This window comes from Doryrhamphus excisus, chromosome 15, assembly GCF_030265055.1.
Source record: "Doryrhamphus excisus isolate RoL2022-K1 chromosome 15, RoL_Dexc_1.0, whole genome shotgun sequence".
Classification (NCBI taxonomy): domain Eukaryota; kingdom Metazoa; phylum Chordata; class Actinopteri; order Syngnathiformes; family Syngnathidae; genus Doryrhamphus; species Doryrhamphus excisus.
This window is the reverse complement of record NC_080480.1, coordinates 5,807,719-5,823,628: the sequence shown is the minus strand read 5'-3', so window position 1 is coordinate 5,823,628 and position 15,910 is coordinate 5,807,719. Positions and strand designations below refer to the sequence as shown.

Here is a 15,910-nt window from a genome sequence, read left to right as displayed (position 1 = left end):
GTAGGGGAGATAAAATGGCGTCACGTCCTCCACCGTTAAAGCGACTGCACCTGTAATACCACTGACCTGTGTGTGAGCGGTTATGTATCTTGAGGTTCTCGAGACGTGAGAAGCTTTTGTTGCAGGTGGGACAGCGGTGAGGCTTCTCGTTTGTGTGCGTGCGGATGTGGATGAGCATCTTGTACCTGCACAACATCATCACCATCATCATCCTCCAGATCAGTTCCTTTCGGACTTTCGGACACCATTTTGTTGTGTACCATTTTATTGCTCTTACCTAGCGTTGAATCCCCTCCCTTTGCGAGCGCAGCCCTCCCAGTGGCAGCAGTACCCCGAATCCTTCTCTGGCTTGACATGGAAGTCATTGACGTGGTCCACCAGGTCTTGGAGAGAGTCAAAAAGCAGGCGGCACTATGGGAAAAAAAACAAAACAAGACACTTCACTTTAAAGCACTCATTTTGCTTATGAGGCTACTTCTCCATTTTACGGGCATCACCTTCTTCCAACGACAAGCCAGTTGTTCATCTGCAGACAGATCAGGGGAGGCTCTCTTGTCACTCATCTGGCCAATAAACATGGAGGACGGCAGGTGAAGTCCCGCCCCGGCTCCGATTGGAACGAAGAACTGAAAGGCTTGCGAGAGCTGGGAATTCTGTGTGAACATAACAAACCAAAGGACAACAACAAGACATCACTGGTGACACCTTGGTATGCTAATTGGACTTTCACTTCCTCAGAGTCGTACTCAACATTTACCAACACCAGGAGCAACTGCCCAACTGCTCATCTTGCCCAAGGATACCTCGATCGTCATCTTCACGGGGACCTATTGGGCTCATTTTATGGCTTTTTGTATTGAGTTGTGGTCTACACACACGATAACTAGCTGTCATGCCTGTCATTGCCTTGGAGACCCCGCCTTCACCTTGGAGACCCCGCCCCCTGCCTGATAGTGTTCAGGTGTCGCTCATCAACTGATTTCCTGTTTACTATTTATTTATGTGTCATGCTCGGAGACCAGATAGGACAGCTCTAGTCAGACTAGAGCATCACCAGCTCATTCTAAGAGACCAGATAGGACAGCTCTAGTCAGACTAGAGCATTGCCAGTTCATGCTAAGTGACTAGATAGGATAGCTTTAGTCAGACTAGAGCATCACCAGTTCATGCTCAGTGACTCGATAGGACAGCTCTAATCAGATTAGAGCATAACCAGTTCGTGCTCAAAGACTAGATAGGACAGCTCTAGTCAGACTAGAGCGTCACCAGTTCATGTTAAGATACCAATTAGGACAGCTCTAGTCAGACTAGAGCGTCACCAGTTCATTCTAAGAGACCAGATAGGACAGCTTGAGTCAGACTAGAGTCACCAGTTCATGCTCGGAGACCAGATAGGACAGCTCGAGTCAGACTAGAGCATTGCCAGTTCATGCTCAGTGACTAGATAGGATAGCTTTAGTCAGACTAGAGCATCACCAGTTCATGCTCAGTGACTCGATAGGACAGCTCTAGTCAGATTAGAGCATAACCAGTTCATGCTCAAAGACTAGATAGGACAGCTCTAGTAAGACTAGAGCTTGCCACTCTTCATGCTCAGTGCTCAGTGACTAGATAGGACAGCTCCAGTCAGACTAGAGCATCACCGGTTCATGCTCAGTACTCAGTGACTAGATAGGACTACTGTCATGCCTGTCATTACCTTGGAGACCCCGCCTTCACCTTGGAGACCCCGCCCCCTGCCTGATTGTGTTCAGGTGTCGCTCATCACCTGATTTCCTGTTTACTATTTATTGCCTCTGATTCCTCCTGTCTGGTGCAAGTTCGTTGTACACTCATGTCTCGTCCTAAAACTCCTTGTTATCGCCTCGCCTGCTTTTCGACCCTTGCCTGCTTTTCGACTTCTCCTTCTGCCTGCTGCTCTTCGATACCTTTGCTTTATTGGACTGACTTCCTGTGTACCGACCCTCACCCTCATGTAGAACCTTACCTCGTGTAGTGCCTGCCAATTCTGCCTTTGGGTCCTCCTTCCCATGCCCCGCCTTGACACTAGTACAGGAAGCTTTCTAGATCTTCCAGAATCTGCACCTATTCCAGCTGTATTTCTTTGGATTTCGTTCTTCCACTGTAGTTGGTCACATTTACAAGTGCTCAGGAGTTGTGTCGCTAGCACCTTTTAACATTCGACATTCGAACTACCTTTATAGATCGGAACAGTGTAAAAAGCTTAGTTTCGTCTTATCGTCTCCTGCTGCGCTCGACAAAACCTTTACTTCCTTCAGCTTCAGCATGAAAGATGCACGATTCTCCCAACCTCAACTGGGGCTCAAATAAAGAGAACACACAGGCACAGATAGTGTAGCTCGTCTGCGCTGTTATGCGGAGAGAGAAAGAGAGATGTCCTACTTGCAACCGTGTGGGGTCAACTTAAGTACGACGAGAGCTAGTATCTCGGTGGGACGCGGGGGCGGGTGAATTCTTCCCAGCCCGGCTCGTCTCAATTCAATTGGGAGTCAAATGAATTAGTCGGCATGCGGGCTGTACCTTGTCCTAAATCCGATTATACATGTATACACACACTCCCGTGCTTCATACCAGTCAGGGCACAGATAGAGGCGCTTGTTCAGGACACAAGGTTCAACTCCGCCACACACCTCCTAGGAGACCAGGGTTCAATTCCACCCTCGGCCATCTTCTGTGTGGAGTTTGCATGTTCTACCCATGTACTTCCCATGTTCTACCCGGTTTTCTCCGGGTACTCCGGTTTCCTCCCACATTCCAAAAACATGCTAGGTTAATTGGCGACTCCAAATTGTCCATAGGTATGAATGTGAATGTGTCACTAGGCGACACCAAAGTTACCTTACATGACCTCACTGTGCTGAGTGCTGATGCTGAGTGAAATAAGCTTTCCTCCCATTCTGTGGGGCAGTGGTACATTTTTGACTTCTTACTTTGTCTTTCGGGCTGCACGGCAGTCATGTGGTTAGCGCGCAGACCTCACAGCTAGGAGACTCGGGTTCAATTCCACCCTCTGCCATCTCTGTGGAGTTTGCATGGGTTTTCTCCGGGTACTCCGGTTTCCTCCCACATTCCAAAAACATGCTAGGTTAATTGGCGACTCCAAATTGTCCATAGGTATGAATGTGAATGTGTCACTAGGCGACACCAACGTTACCTTACATGACCTCACTGTGCACTCAATGTTGCCAGCCGTGGACGCTGAGTGAAATAAGCTTTCCTCCCATTCTGTGTGGCAGTGGTACATTTTTGACTTCTTACTTTGTCTTTCGGGCTGCACGGTGGTCATGTGGTTAGCGCGCAGACCTCACAGCTAGGAGACTCGGGTTCAATTCCACCCTCTGCCATCTCTGTGTGGAGTTTGCATGGGTTTTCTCCGGGTACTCCGGTTTCCTCCCACATTCCAAAAACATGCTAGGTTAATTGGCGACTCCAAATTGTCCATAGGTATGAATGTGAGTGTGAATGGTTGTTTGTCTATATGTGCCCTGTGATTGGCTGGCCACCAGTCCAGGGTGTACCCCGCCTCTCGCCCAAAGACAGCTGGGATAGGCTCCAGCACCCCCACGACCCTCGTGAGGATAAGCGGTAGAAAATGAATGAATGAATGAATATATTATTTTTACTATTTATATATTATTTATATTAGTTATTTGTTGTTGCTAGTCATGTTCAATGCCAGCCGTGATGAGCTACCTCTCGCTACCACCGGGAATTTGACATCAATTCAGCTGTTTGCAACAGAGTATTTATTCCACCCACCGCAGAAGGAATGTAGTTGCCGTTGGTCATCTCTGGCGAGGTTGGCGTATGCCGTAAGGAGGACGGTGACATGCTCAGATCCACCGCAGGCGGGGTTGGGGTGTCTGTTCGGTCATGGGGTACGACCTGCACGCCTAAGACACACAGCATACATATATATATACAAATATTTATAATAAGTCGGATAAATCGTGAGACGAGGAAACGGGATAACGATGTCACCTACCTGTGTGCGGGGACGCTGGTGAGGCGGGGTCAATGACCGCCGTGCCGTCATCCGCCATATGGAGGTGGTGTGCTCGTTGGGGAAACAAAAGGGAAAGGGAGGGCGAGCGAGAACCTCGATCCCGCCCACTGGTCCTCCGAGGGAGCTTCAGGTCCAGGGGCTCATCCAGGGAAAGCATGACCACACCTGCACAAACATGCAGACACGCATGAGGGGCCAAGTCAGACCACGGAAGATGGGAGTCTGGTGTTTCCGAAAAAGACTCGTCAACGACAACGAAATATATAGTTGCCTGGCGAAGAGCATCTAAGGGCATATCCCACGGGGAAGTATTTCTCTCCAACAATAGTAAACTGAAACACTAAGTAAGCCACAGAAAAATAAACAGCGCCCCCCGCTCCCCCCCCCCCCCCCCTTCCTCTTTTCCAATCTTGACCTTTACTCGCAAACTCTTCCTAAGGAATGTCTACAATCCAATCCAGATGGTCACCCTCACCGCCAGCACTCCGCCACCCCACCCCACCCCTCTGCACCCTGTCACACCAACCCACCAACCTTCCCAACCCCACAGCGTGCACCTTAAGACCCCCGCAGACCTTTAAGACCCCACCGGTAACCCCCCCTCCAGGCTTTTAAGTCCAGCTGCACTAACTCCACCTCCTCCTGCGCCCAAACACACTGACCTCTAGACCCAGCCTGAGGGGTTGTGGTCGGGGCGCGGTATCTAGCTGTCCCACATGGGGTGTTCCTAACCACAGCACTATGGAGCACAATTTCAACGCTTTCAATTGTTTCTGCTGACGGTTATTAATAACAACAGCCATCTTGCATCATAGGGATCATCACAATGAGTCAGATAAGCTGCAGCCTCTCAGGGTGTTGAATCGACTGCAACTAGACTGTTCAGGTTGCCTTAAAAGACGCTTTGCCTCTCTCCCTAGCATGCTTCATCTCAATGACTACATAGGACAGCTCTCGTCAGACTAGAGTCACCAGTTCATGCTCGGAGACCAGATAGGACAGCTCTAGTCAGACTAGAGCATCACCAGTTCATGCTCAGTGCTCAGTGACTAGATAGGACAGCTCTAGTCAGACTAGAATCACCAGTTCCTGCTAAGAGACCAGATGGGACAACTTCAGTCAGACTAGAGTCACCAGTTCATGCTTAGAGACCAGATAGGACAGCTCTAGTCAGACTAGAGCATCACCAGTTCATGCTCAGAGACCAGATAGGACAGCTCTAGCCAGACTAGAGCATTGCCAGTTAATGCTCAGTGACTAGATAGTATAGCTTTAGTCAGACTAGAGCATCACCAGTTAATGTGCAGTACTCAGTGACTACATAGGACAGCTCGAGTCAGACTAGAGCATCACCGGTTCATGCTCAGTGACTACATAGGACAGCTCTTGTCAAACTAGAGCATAACCAGTTCATGATCAGTGCTCAATGACTAGATAGGACAGCTCTAGTCAGACTAGAGCGCCACCAGTTCATGCTAAGAGACCAGATAGGACAGCTTCAGTCAGACTAGAGTCACCAGTTCATGCTTACAGACCAGATAGGACAGTTCTAGTCAGACTAGAGCATCACCAGTTCATGCTCGGAAACCAGATAGGACAGCTCTAGTCAAACTAGAGCGTCATCAGTTCATGCAAAGAGACCAGATAGGACAGCTCTAGTCAGACTAGAGTGTCACCAGTTCATGCTCGGAGACCAGATAGGACAGCTCTTGTCAGACTAGTGTCACCAGTTCATGCTCGGTGACCAGATAGGACAGCTCTAGTCAGACTAGAGCGTCATTAGTTCATGCTAAGAGACCAGATAGAACAGCTTCAGTCAGACTAGAGTCACCAGTTCATGCTCGGAAACCAGATAAGACGGCTCTAGTCAGACTAGAGCGTCACCAGTTCATGCTCAGAGACCAGAAAGGACAGCTCTAGTCAGACCATTGCCAGTTTATGCTCAGTGCTCAGTGACTAGATAGGATAGCTTTAGTCAGACTAGCGCATCACCAGTTCATGCTCTGTGACTCGATAGGACATCTCAAGTCAGCCTCGAGCATCACCGGTTCATGCTCAGTGACTACATAGGACAGCTCTTGTCAAACTAGAGCATAACCAGTTCATGATCAGTGCTCAATGACTAGATAGGACAGCTCTAGTCAGACTAGAGCGCCACCAGTTCATGCTAAGAGACCAGATAGGACAGCTTCAGTCAGACTAGAGTCACCAGTTCATGCTTACAGACCAGATAGGACAGTTCTAGTCAGACTAGAGCATCACCAGTTCATGCTCGGAAACCAGATAGGACAGCTCTAGTCAAACTAGAGCGTCATCAGTTCATGCAAAGAGACCAGATAGGACAGCTCTAGTCAGACTAGAGTGTCACCAGTTCATGCTCGGAGACCAGATAGGACAGCTCTTGTCAGACTAGTGTCACCAGTTCATGCTCGGTGACCAGATAGGACAGCTCTAGTCAGACTAGAGCGTCATTAGTTCATGCTAAGAGACCAGATAGAACAGCTTCAGTCAGACTAGAGTCACCAGTTCATGCTCGGAAACCAGATAAGACGGCTCTAGTCAGACTAGAGCGTCACCAGTTCATGCTCAGAGACCAGAAAGGACAGCTCTAGTCAGACCATTGCCAGTTTATGCTCAGTGCTCAGTGACTAGATAGGATAGCTTTAGTCAGACTAGCGCATCACCAGTTCATGCTCTGTGACTCGATAGGACATCTCAAGTCAGCCTCGAGCATCACCAGTTCAAGCTAAGAGACTAGATAGGACAGTTCTAGTCAGACTAGAGCATAACCAGTTAATGCTCAGCGACTAGATAGGACAGCTCTAGTCAGACTAGAGCGTCACAAGTTCATACTCAGAGACCAGATAGGACAGCTCTAGTCAGACTAGAGCATCACCAGTTCATGCTCGGAGACCAGATAGGACAGCTCTAGTCAGACTAGAGCATCACCAGTTCATGCTCAGAGACTAGATAGGACAGCTCTAGTCAGATTAGAGCATAACCAGTTCATGCTCAAAGACTAGATAGGATAGCTCTAGTCAGACTAGAGCTTGCAGGTTCATGCTCAGTGCTCAGCGACTAGATAGGATAGCTCCAGTCAGATTAGAGCATCACCGGTTCATGCTCAGTGACTAGATAAGACAGTTCTCGTCAGACTAGAGCATTACCAGTTCATGCTCAGTGCTCAGTGACTAGATAGGACAGCTCTAGTCAGACTATAGTGTCACCAGTTCATGCTCAAAAACTAGATAGGACAGCTCTAGTCAGACTACAACGTCACCAGTTTGTGCTAAGAGACTAGATAGGATGGGGCTCTAGTCAGACGAGAGCGTCACCAGTTCATGCTGAAAGACTGGGTAGGACTGCTGTAGTCCTTGATGACTTCATTTCTCAGCAGATATTTCAGGTGCTTGTTGCCGTGCTGACAAGTGGTCTTTGCCGGCACATAAACTGGGTTTGTATTATTTTAAGGCAGTTCTCTCTGCACCCAGTCAGCCTAGAGCTGTCCTATCTTGTCATTGAGCATGAACCGATGAAGCCCGCGAGGATGACATGTGAAACGTCTTCTAAGACAGCCTGAACAGTTCAGTTGCCATGGATACAACGCCCAGGATGAATGAGAATCCTGACAGGCTGTTTTATTCTAAACTGCTCCACTCAAGTTAGTAGAGTGGAGGCGTCATCCCTCACGCCCCCGTAGCGCATTACCCAAGTGTAACCTGTGTGCAGCCCAGCACACTTAAGTCATTAATGAAACATTAATTTCAACAAACTCCACCCTTTCTCGTCCTCACACACACACACACACACACACACACACACACGTATAGTGACACACTCGCTCTGGTGAATGGGGGTCTTTGAGAGACGCTGGCCGGGGGCCCACATGAGAAAGGCCGTGTGTCTGGGAGGTACAGAGCAGGGGGGGTGACCAGGTTCACCAACCCAGTTAGGGATGGCCACCATGGACTCAGACACAACCCAGTAGGGGGTCGTGCAGACTTATTAGATCCAATATAAGAGGAATATTTCTCAGTTTTGATTGACACCCCTCACAATATTGAGGTTTGATTATGGCTCCATTATCTATTATTAGTCCAAATATAATAAAATACAAGTGATAGGTAGTATTACGGTCACTAGGCGACACCAACGTTACCTTACATGACCTCAATGTTGCCAGTCGTGGACGCTGAGTGAAATAAGCTTTCCCCCCATTCTGTGTGGCAGTGGTACATTTTTGACTTCTTACTTTTGTCTTTCGGGCTGCACGGCGGTCATGTGGTTAGCGCGTAGACCTCACAGCTAGGAGACACGAGTTCAATTCCACCCTCTGCCATCTCTGTGTGGAGTTTGCATGTTCTCCCTGTGGGTTTTTTCCGGGTACTCCGGTTTCCTCCCACATTCCAAAAACATGCTAGGTTAATTGGCAACTCCAAATTGTCCATAGGTATGAATGTGAGTGTGAATGGTTGTTTGTCTATATGTGCCCTGTGATTGGCTGGCGACCAGTCCAGGGTGTACCCCGCCTCTCTCCCGAAGAGAGTTGGGAAAGGCTCCAGCATCCCCCACGACCCTCGTGGGGATAAGTGGTAGAAAATGAATTAATTAATTAATTTTCATAATTAGAGCATAGAAAACCTGTTTACAACTTTCTAAATATGTATTTTTTAACATTAGAGACCTCCACACATAAAGTAACACCCCTATATAATCACCTTTACGCTCTCTTACCCAATATAGTCGAAATAATTAAAGACAATAAGACAAAGTGTGGGCTGCACGGCGGACGAGTGGTTAGCGCACAGACCTCACAGCAAGGAGACCCACGTTCAATCCCACCCTTGGCCATCTCTGTGTGGAATTTGCATGTTCTCCCATTGCATGGGTGGGTTTTCTCCGGGTACTCCGGTTTCCTCCCACATTCCAAAAACATGCTAGGTTAATTGGCGACTCCAAATTGTCCATAGGTATGAATTTGAGTGTGAATGGTTGTTTGTCTATATGTGCCCTGTGATTGGTTGGCGACCAGTCCAGGGTTTACCCCGCCTCTCGCCCGAAGACAGCTGGGATAGGCTCCAGCACCCCCCACGACCCTCGTGAGGAAAAGCGGTAGAAAATGAATGAATGAATGGTTAGTTTGCTAAGTCCCTCCAGCACTGAATTCCAAATGATGACTAATAATGAGTGTAAAGGTGACTATAGGGGTGTTATTTAATGTCTGCAGGGCTCTAATGATATTAAAACCTGTATTTAGGTCGGGTCTGGAACCCATTAACCGCTATAAACAAGGGACGACTGTACATTGTCGACATGGACTACACTCTTCTGACCCCAGAAGCTTATTTGTCCGTTCAAAGTCAAGTGTAGATGTCTGACAAAGTCACTGTAACTCCCAACACCGCGAGCTAAAGTAGCAGAAAATCGCCTGTCATCCACCGAATGAGTAAGCCCCTTACCCAGAGGCGTAGACCAGCTTAACCTTTTCCGTAAATCCCACTCTCATCCTCTGTGTGGGGACAAACAGAGAGGTGGCTTCCGCCTTTTTTAGTATTGTAATCCATGCTGTGTGAAACGCTATTCCAAACATGCAAGCGCCTTCTCCATGCGTACCTTTAATTACATCAAGGCGGAATCAATCACTTGATGGATCCATTAGCCGATTGAATGTCACATGGTTTGATTCTAATAGAAACCTTAGACCAGGGGTCTCAAACTCTATTTACTTGGGGGCCACTGGAGCCCGGGTCTGGGTGAAGAAAAAAAACACAAAAAAACGCATTTATAAAAAACAAAAAAATGTAAAAAACTTTGCTTTGGTTCCAATTTTCTACAATAAAAGCTCTGTTAAAAAATTCCACTGTTCTCAAATATCTTAGTTTTTATCAATCAATCACTCAATCAGTAATAAATAAATATAATAATAATAATAATAAAAACTTAAGAAACCACATATAGTTGGTGGGTAGACAAATGATTTTTTTCAGATTAAAATGAACAAAGCATTATTAGAGCCCTGTAGACATGACAAAACACGACTATAGTCACATTTATACTTTTTTTATTTACAACATATTGCGCAACTGCAGGGTCTTGAGACACATGCTAACTCGCAAACTAGAGAGCTAGCGACCTAAACGGTAGCCTTCAAGTTATTTCCTTTAAACTTAAATAGCCAAAAACTTACCACTTCCACACGGATAGGGAGGATAACTATTAACAGTTATTTAACCTTTAACATGAACATTAATCAAACGTAATCATTTTTTTCTGGGTACATGATACCATACAGCATCCATATCAAACTTGCATTAAACTTTCATATCAAGGCGGGGGCCTCAAACTAGTGTCCTGCGGGCCACATTTGGCCCACGGGCCGCGTGTTTGAGACCCCTGCCTTAGACATTTTTGGCGTTTTTTTTTTTTTCCCAAAGACCGCAAAATCACAACTGAAACATTGTAGAGGCGGAAATTTAAGTTAAATTCCGACCCCCAGTGGCGTTTGACTGTGTTACATTTTTAATGTTATCCAGGTAATGACTCAGTCACCATTGGACGTTCTTAGGAATTTGGAGTGGTTGGGAAGTGAGTCACATTATCTGGATGTGAGCTGGATGATCCAGTCAGTTGTGGGAAATGGGAAAGCAAAAAAAAAAAACATAAACAAAAAAAAAAAGGGGGGATAGAGACAAAGATGCACTGCTCGGTTGTGTGTGCATGTTAGCTGGCGGGTGGCTGTGAAGTTTGGGGAAGGGGTGTCGGCCGCCCCCCCCCGTCCGCCCTCCTCCCCAGCCATTTAGACTTCCGTGCTCGGCCGTGGGGTCGAGAGTCTCTCTGAAAGGCAGCATTGTCCCCTCAGCGAGGCCCTGGCGTTCTAGAGCAGAGTAAACACAGGCTGTAGCAGCTCGAGAGGCGACGGCCAATGAGGAGGGGAGGGGGGCGGGGGGGCAAAGTGAGAATCCACCATAGCTTGGAGGCTTTGTGCGTGACCACCTGATCTCCAAGCCCTGCATCATCTTGTATTAGGATGACCCGGGTGTCTTTAGAGGTGAGTTAAGGTTAGGTAAGAGGCGTGAGAGAGGTGCGGGGTGATTAAAGGACGACCTAGCGGAGGGTCGGTGGGCTCGTGGACCTTCGTGCTCCCGTGAGACTAAGCTCACATGGATCAGTGGAGACTCCTTGACCCTGATCAACTGATCTTCAGTGAGGATTCTGGTCCGATTGTGCCACAAAACAACCACAGACATCGAGATACAACAACCCTCAGGTGTAAGATATGTGTGTGTGTGTGTGTGTGTGTGTGGACCCCCTGCTGAGCTTGGCTGTAACCTAATCTACCCCCCCTGCTGTGACCCCGGGAGGTGTTCTCAAGGAGGTAAATCTTCCAGGACTTTCGTTCTCACGCACAATGTGCACAGAACGAACACGAAGGGAACCACACATCCAATGGAAGGAACACGATGGAACTTGACCTCAGCATCACTTCACCTCAGATTTTCGTCTTCTTCTTTTATGGTGCTCTCACACCAGGCCTCCGTAGTCCATCGTTAATAACAAGCAGGAAGAGCGATGGCGTTAATTAAATGACGCCTATGTCGCATCGCATGCTTTTTGACTTTGTGGGTTATTCCCATCCGCCTCATTCATTTCTATTATGCCAGGTGGCAGTTATCATTAATCACCCTCGGCCTATTTGCTGGCCATTAACAGCAGAAGCACAGTTCCTGCATATACGTATGCTCCACCCACCTGATGGATGACCAGCACAAAAACACTTTTTTTTTTTTTTTTTTTTGCACCAAGCATCTGCCCTCGCCCAGACAGGAAACCTCAGTGTCTACTCCTCCTGCTTGGGGGAGGTTCTCATTTTGTTTTATTATGTAATTCTGTATTCTGCCCCTCAATGCTATTTTACTGACACATTAACCATGTATGATATTGATTTGGATAACACCAGCCAATAGGGATAATACAGTTATTGCTGGGTGGGAGTTGAGACGGTTCTTGCAGGAAGTGAATGGAAAATGACGAGACGGGAGGAGTGGAAACAGAAGAAAGGATCAAAGAAAGAGAAAACAACAACAACAAAAAAAGAGGGGACAGAAGAAGTGACGGAGAAACAGGAAGCTTCTCAGAGAGCTACCGATGGCCTCCTGCCAGAGCGCTCAGACGGAGGAATTCCAGGCAGGCAGGGAGGGATGGAGGCTAGGTGCCAAAAGGGAGGAGGAGAGTCAAGATGGAGGAGGGCGGGGTCACACTTGCGGTTTGTTGTCAAGAGCTGGACGCTAAAATGAGCACCGCTATCTTGTCTGCCTGGTGGAATGTTGAAGAAAATGTTGGGCTAATGGATGCTAATGCTATCATTATAATTCCTCTAAATGTTTCTCCCGCGGTGGGGGTTGACTGACATGTATGCGGACTTTGGGAGCAAATACTCCCGACTAAAGGACATCACATCTGTATTGTCAAGCTGAGAGGCGGGACTGATCATAAACCGCCATCAGACTGAGATTCCTCATTGTGCCAGTAAACCTTATGACCTGGTAAACCATGGGATTATATTCCACGGCACCGTGACCCCACTCCACTCCTGGATGGAAGGCCTAAGGCCTAATGATGGAAGGCGCATGCAGAAAATGCTAGCAACAAAACAGATACCCATAGCTTTTTGCTACTCAAGACCGAGAACCAGAGTATAGAGCAGGAGGAGTCACTTCCTGTGGCCCGCCAAGGTGCACTGTATTCTGGGACACGCTCCGAGTAGCCAGTATGAGACCCTGGAGATCATTTTTTGTGTGTTTGATGGTGTTTTTTTCCCTCAATTGGTAGAACTAGCATGTCTCTGAAACACAAGCGGTTATCTAAGCTATTTTTAATGTTTGGTATGATGTCATAATTCCCTCAAATCTGTCCATGCACCCCTAATTTAATCAAAAATGCCAGCATTGACCGATCCAATATAATGTCCTGTTTGTAAAAAGACCAGAACGGAAACCAGGCATGCCCAGTAAGCCTTATGGCCTGGTAAACCATGGGATTACATCCCACGGCACTCCTGGTCGGGATGGAAGGCTCATGCAGAAAATGGTAGCAACAAAACAGATACCCATAACTTTCTGCTACTCAAGACCGAGAACCAGAGTATAGAGCAGGAGGAGTCAGCTCCTGTGGCCCGCCAAGGTGCACTGTATTCTGGGACACGCTCCGAGCAGCCGGTATGAGACCCTGGAGGTCTTTTTTTTGTGTGTTTGATGGTGGTTTTTTCCATCATTTGGTAGAACTAGCATGTCTCTGAAACACAAGCGGTTATCTAAGCTATTTTTAATGTTTGGTATGATGTCATAATTCCCTCAAAATGGTCCGTGCACCCCTAATTTCAGCAAAAATGCCAGCAAAAATAATTTCGTGTTTGTAAAAAAAAACACAACGGAAACCAGGCATGCCCATAATAAGTACATTTCTACTCCAGTCCTCACATTCAAACAAAACCAGCGGATGAACCCAAGTTCAGCGCCATGTTTTTTTTTTTTTTCCCGCTGTCAGAAACACGAAGCATACGCTTTTAATCAACTAAAATGCTTCTCGCTACAGCCGAGCATCAAAGGTCAACAGATAATCCCCCGGAGGACGACAACTCTGCCGCGTCTACTAAGCATGGCTTCAGGCACTGCCCGCAATGGTACAGTCGGCTTTGAAGGGGCCGTGAGTCATCTTACGACGGCACGGGGCATTTCACAACATGGCCGCCGCGTCGGGAGCCGGCGAGCCAACTGCTGTGTCGACTGTGATTAAAAAATAAACACATGAATAAATCACTGGGCCTTTAAGCCTTAAACTTGCATTTTCATTCTAGGTCAGGGTCTCAAACACGCGGCCCGTGGGCCAAATGTGGCCCGCAGGACACTAGTTTGAGGCCCCCGCCTTGGTATGAAAGTTTAATGTTAGTGCGACTGTATGGATGCTGTATGGTATCATGTACCCAGAAAAAAATATTACATTTGATTAATGTTCATGTTAAAGGTTAAATAACTTAATAGTTATCCTCCCTATCCATGTGGAAGTGGTAAGTTTTTGGCTATTTAAGTTTAAAGGAAATAACTTGAAGGCTACCGTTTAGGTCGCTAGCTCTCTAGTTTGCGAGTTAGCATGTGTCTCAAGACCCTGCAGTTGCGCAATATGTTAGAGTATAAATGTGACTATAGTCGTGTTTTGTCATGTCTACAGGGCTCTAATAATGCTTTGTTCATTTTAATCTGAAAAAAAATAATTTGTCTACCCACCAACTATATGTGGTTTCTTAAGTTTTTATTATTTGCAGTTTTATTATATTTATTTATTTATTACTGATTGATTGATTTTGTCACGACGCGGCATGTCTGTGTTGCGGTGCGACCCCAGGATGCAGAGAGCAGGACCAAATAGCAGGTAAATAATATTTATTCTAGCTGTAAAAGCAGCAGCAGAAAAAGGCAACTCAGGTAGCAGCAGGACAAACAAACAATAATCCCACAAAGGGGAGATGCACACACCTGAACTAAATACAAACACAAATTAGGGACAGGTGTGGGTGATTAAGGCAACCAAGGACGACAGGGCAAAACAGGAAGTTAAATACAAAATAAGAGTACAAAACGGACACCAAAACCTAGGCCGGAAACTCAAACATAAACTGTCACGTGCGAACCCACACAGGGCGTGACAGTACACCCCCCTCAAGGACGGATCCCAGACGTCCGAAACAGTTCAGAGGGAAGGGTGGTGGGGGGACCGGAGGTGGGTCGCCGACGGGACCCTTCAGGGGGCCGGCCGGGGCGGCAGGCCCGGCGGAGCCAGCAAGACTCCTCCACGTGATGGAGGGAAGGGTTAGGTCGGTAAACACCCTCCGGGGGGCGCCCTCGACCAAGCGCAAGGTAGGCGTCCTCAGGGGGGCGCCCTGGGTGCGACGGCGAAGAAGCAGGCGTCCGGCCCTGACGCGGAGACGGCGAAGAAGCAGGCGTCCGGCCCTGACGCGGAGACGGCGAAGAAGCAGGCGTCCGGCCCTGACGCAGAGACGGCGAAGCAGCAGGCGTCCAAGCCAGAGCCTCATCATCTGCTCCAGCAAGCCCTGCTCCTCGTCTTGCAGGTGAAGTGGGCTGTGCCTCCTCACTCCCCCTGCAGGTGGCTCCATCCCCCCTCTCCATAGGCGGGCTGGGCTGTGCTTCCAGCATAGCCCAGCAGGTGGTACTAGCCCCCCCTCTCGAAGGCGGATCCCAGACGCCGTCATCCGAGGGAGCCGAAACCAGGGTAGGGAGGAGGGAGGCTTGGAGGAGGGTCACTGGCTCCTCCAGGTCAGCGGTCCCGGCCACAGCCACTTGTTTGGGCTTGAAGCTGCGCGGCTTGGGCACGGGCGGGATCAGGGATGCCGCGCAGCTTGGCATGGGAGCCAGGTCTTGAGAACCCCTCGGGCTGCGCGGCTTGGGCACAGGCGGAATCCGAGACACCACGCAGCTTGGCACGGGAGCCTGGTCTTGGGAACCCCAGGGGCTGCGCGGCTTGGGCACTGGAGGAATCTGTGAGGCCACGCAGCTTGGCACGGGAGCCGGGTCTTGGGAACACCTGGGGCTGCGTGGCTTGGGAACTGGAGGAATCTGTGAGGCCACGCAGCTTGGCACGGGAGCCGGGTCTTGGAAACCCCTGGGGCTGCGTGGCTTGGGAACTGGAGGAATCTGAGAGGCCACGCAGCTTGGCACGGGAGCCGGGTCTTGGAAACCCCTGGGGCTGCGTGGCTTGGGAACTGGAGGAATCTGAGAGGCCACGCAGCTTGGCACGGGAGCCGGGTCTTGGAAACCCCTGGGGCTGCGTGGCTTGGGAACTGGAGGAATCTGTGAGGCCACGCAGCTTGGC

At 48.6% G+C, this 15,910-nt stretch overlaps 2 protein-coding genes across 3 annotated transcripts in view; one reads left to right on the top strand and one right to left on the bottom strand.

The window, feature by feature from the left end:
- The window catches only part of glis2b (GLIS family zinc finger 2b), a 35,840-nt gene that overhangs the window by 4,830 nt on the left and 15,100 nt on the right, over window positions 1-15,910 (bottom strand). The window contains exons 2-6 of the mRNA XM_058048782.1: window positions 4,007-4,192; window positions 3,781-3,914; window positions 498-653; window positions 278-411; window positions 67-185 (exon numbers count right to left, since the gene is read on the bottom strand). Coding sequence (XP_057904765.1) covers window positions 67-185; window positions 278-411; window positions 498-653; window positions 3,781-3,914; window positions 4,007-4,184 — 721 coding nt within the window. The 5' untranslated portion in view covers window positions 4,185-4,192. The remainder of the gene's footprint in view (window positions 1-66; window positions 186-277; window positions 412-497; window positions 654-3,780; window positions 3,915-4,006; window positions 4,193-15,910) is intronic.
- Window positions 1-15,910, top strand: part of pam16 (presequence translocase associated motor 16) — a 33,335-nt gene that overhangs the window by 7,568 nt on the left and 9,857 nt on the right. The gene's annotated exons all lie outside the window — the stretch shown is intronic.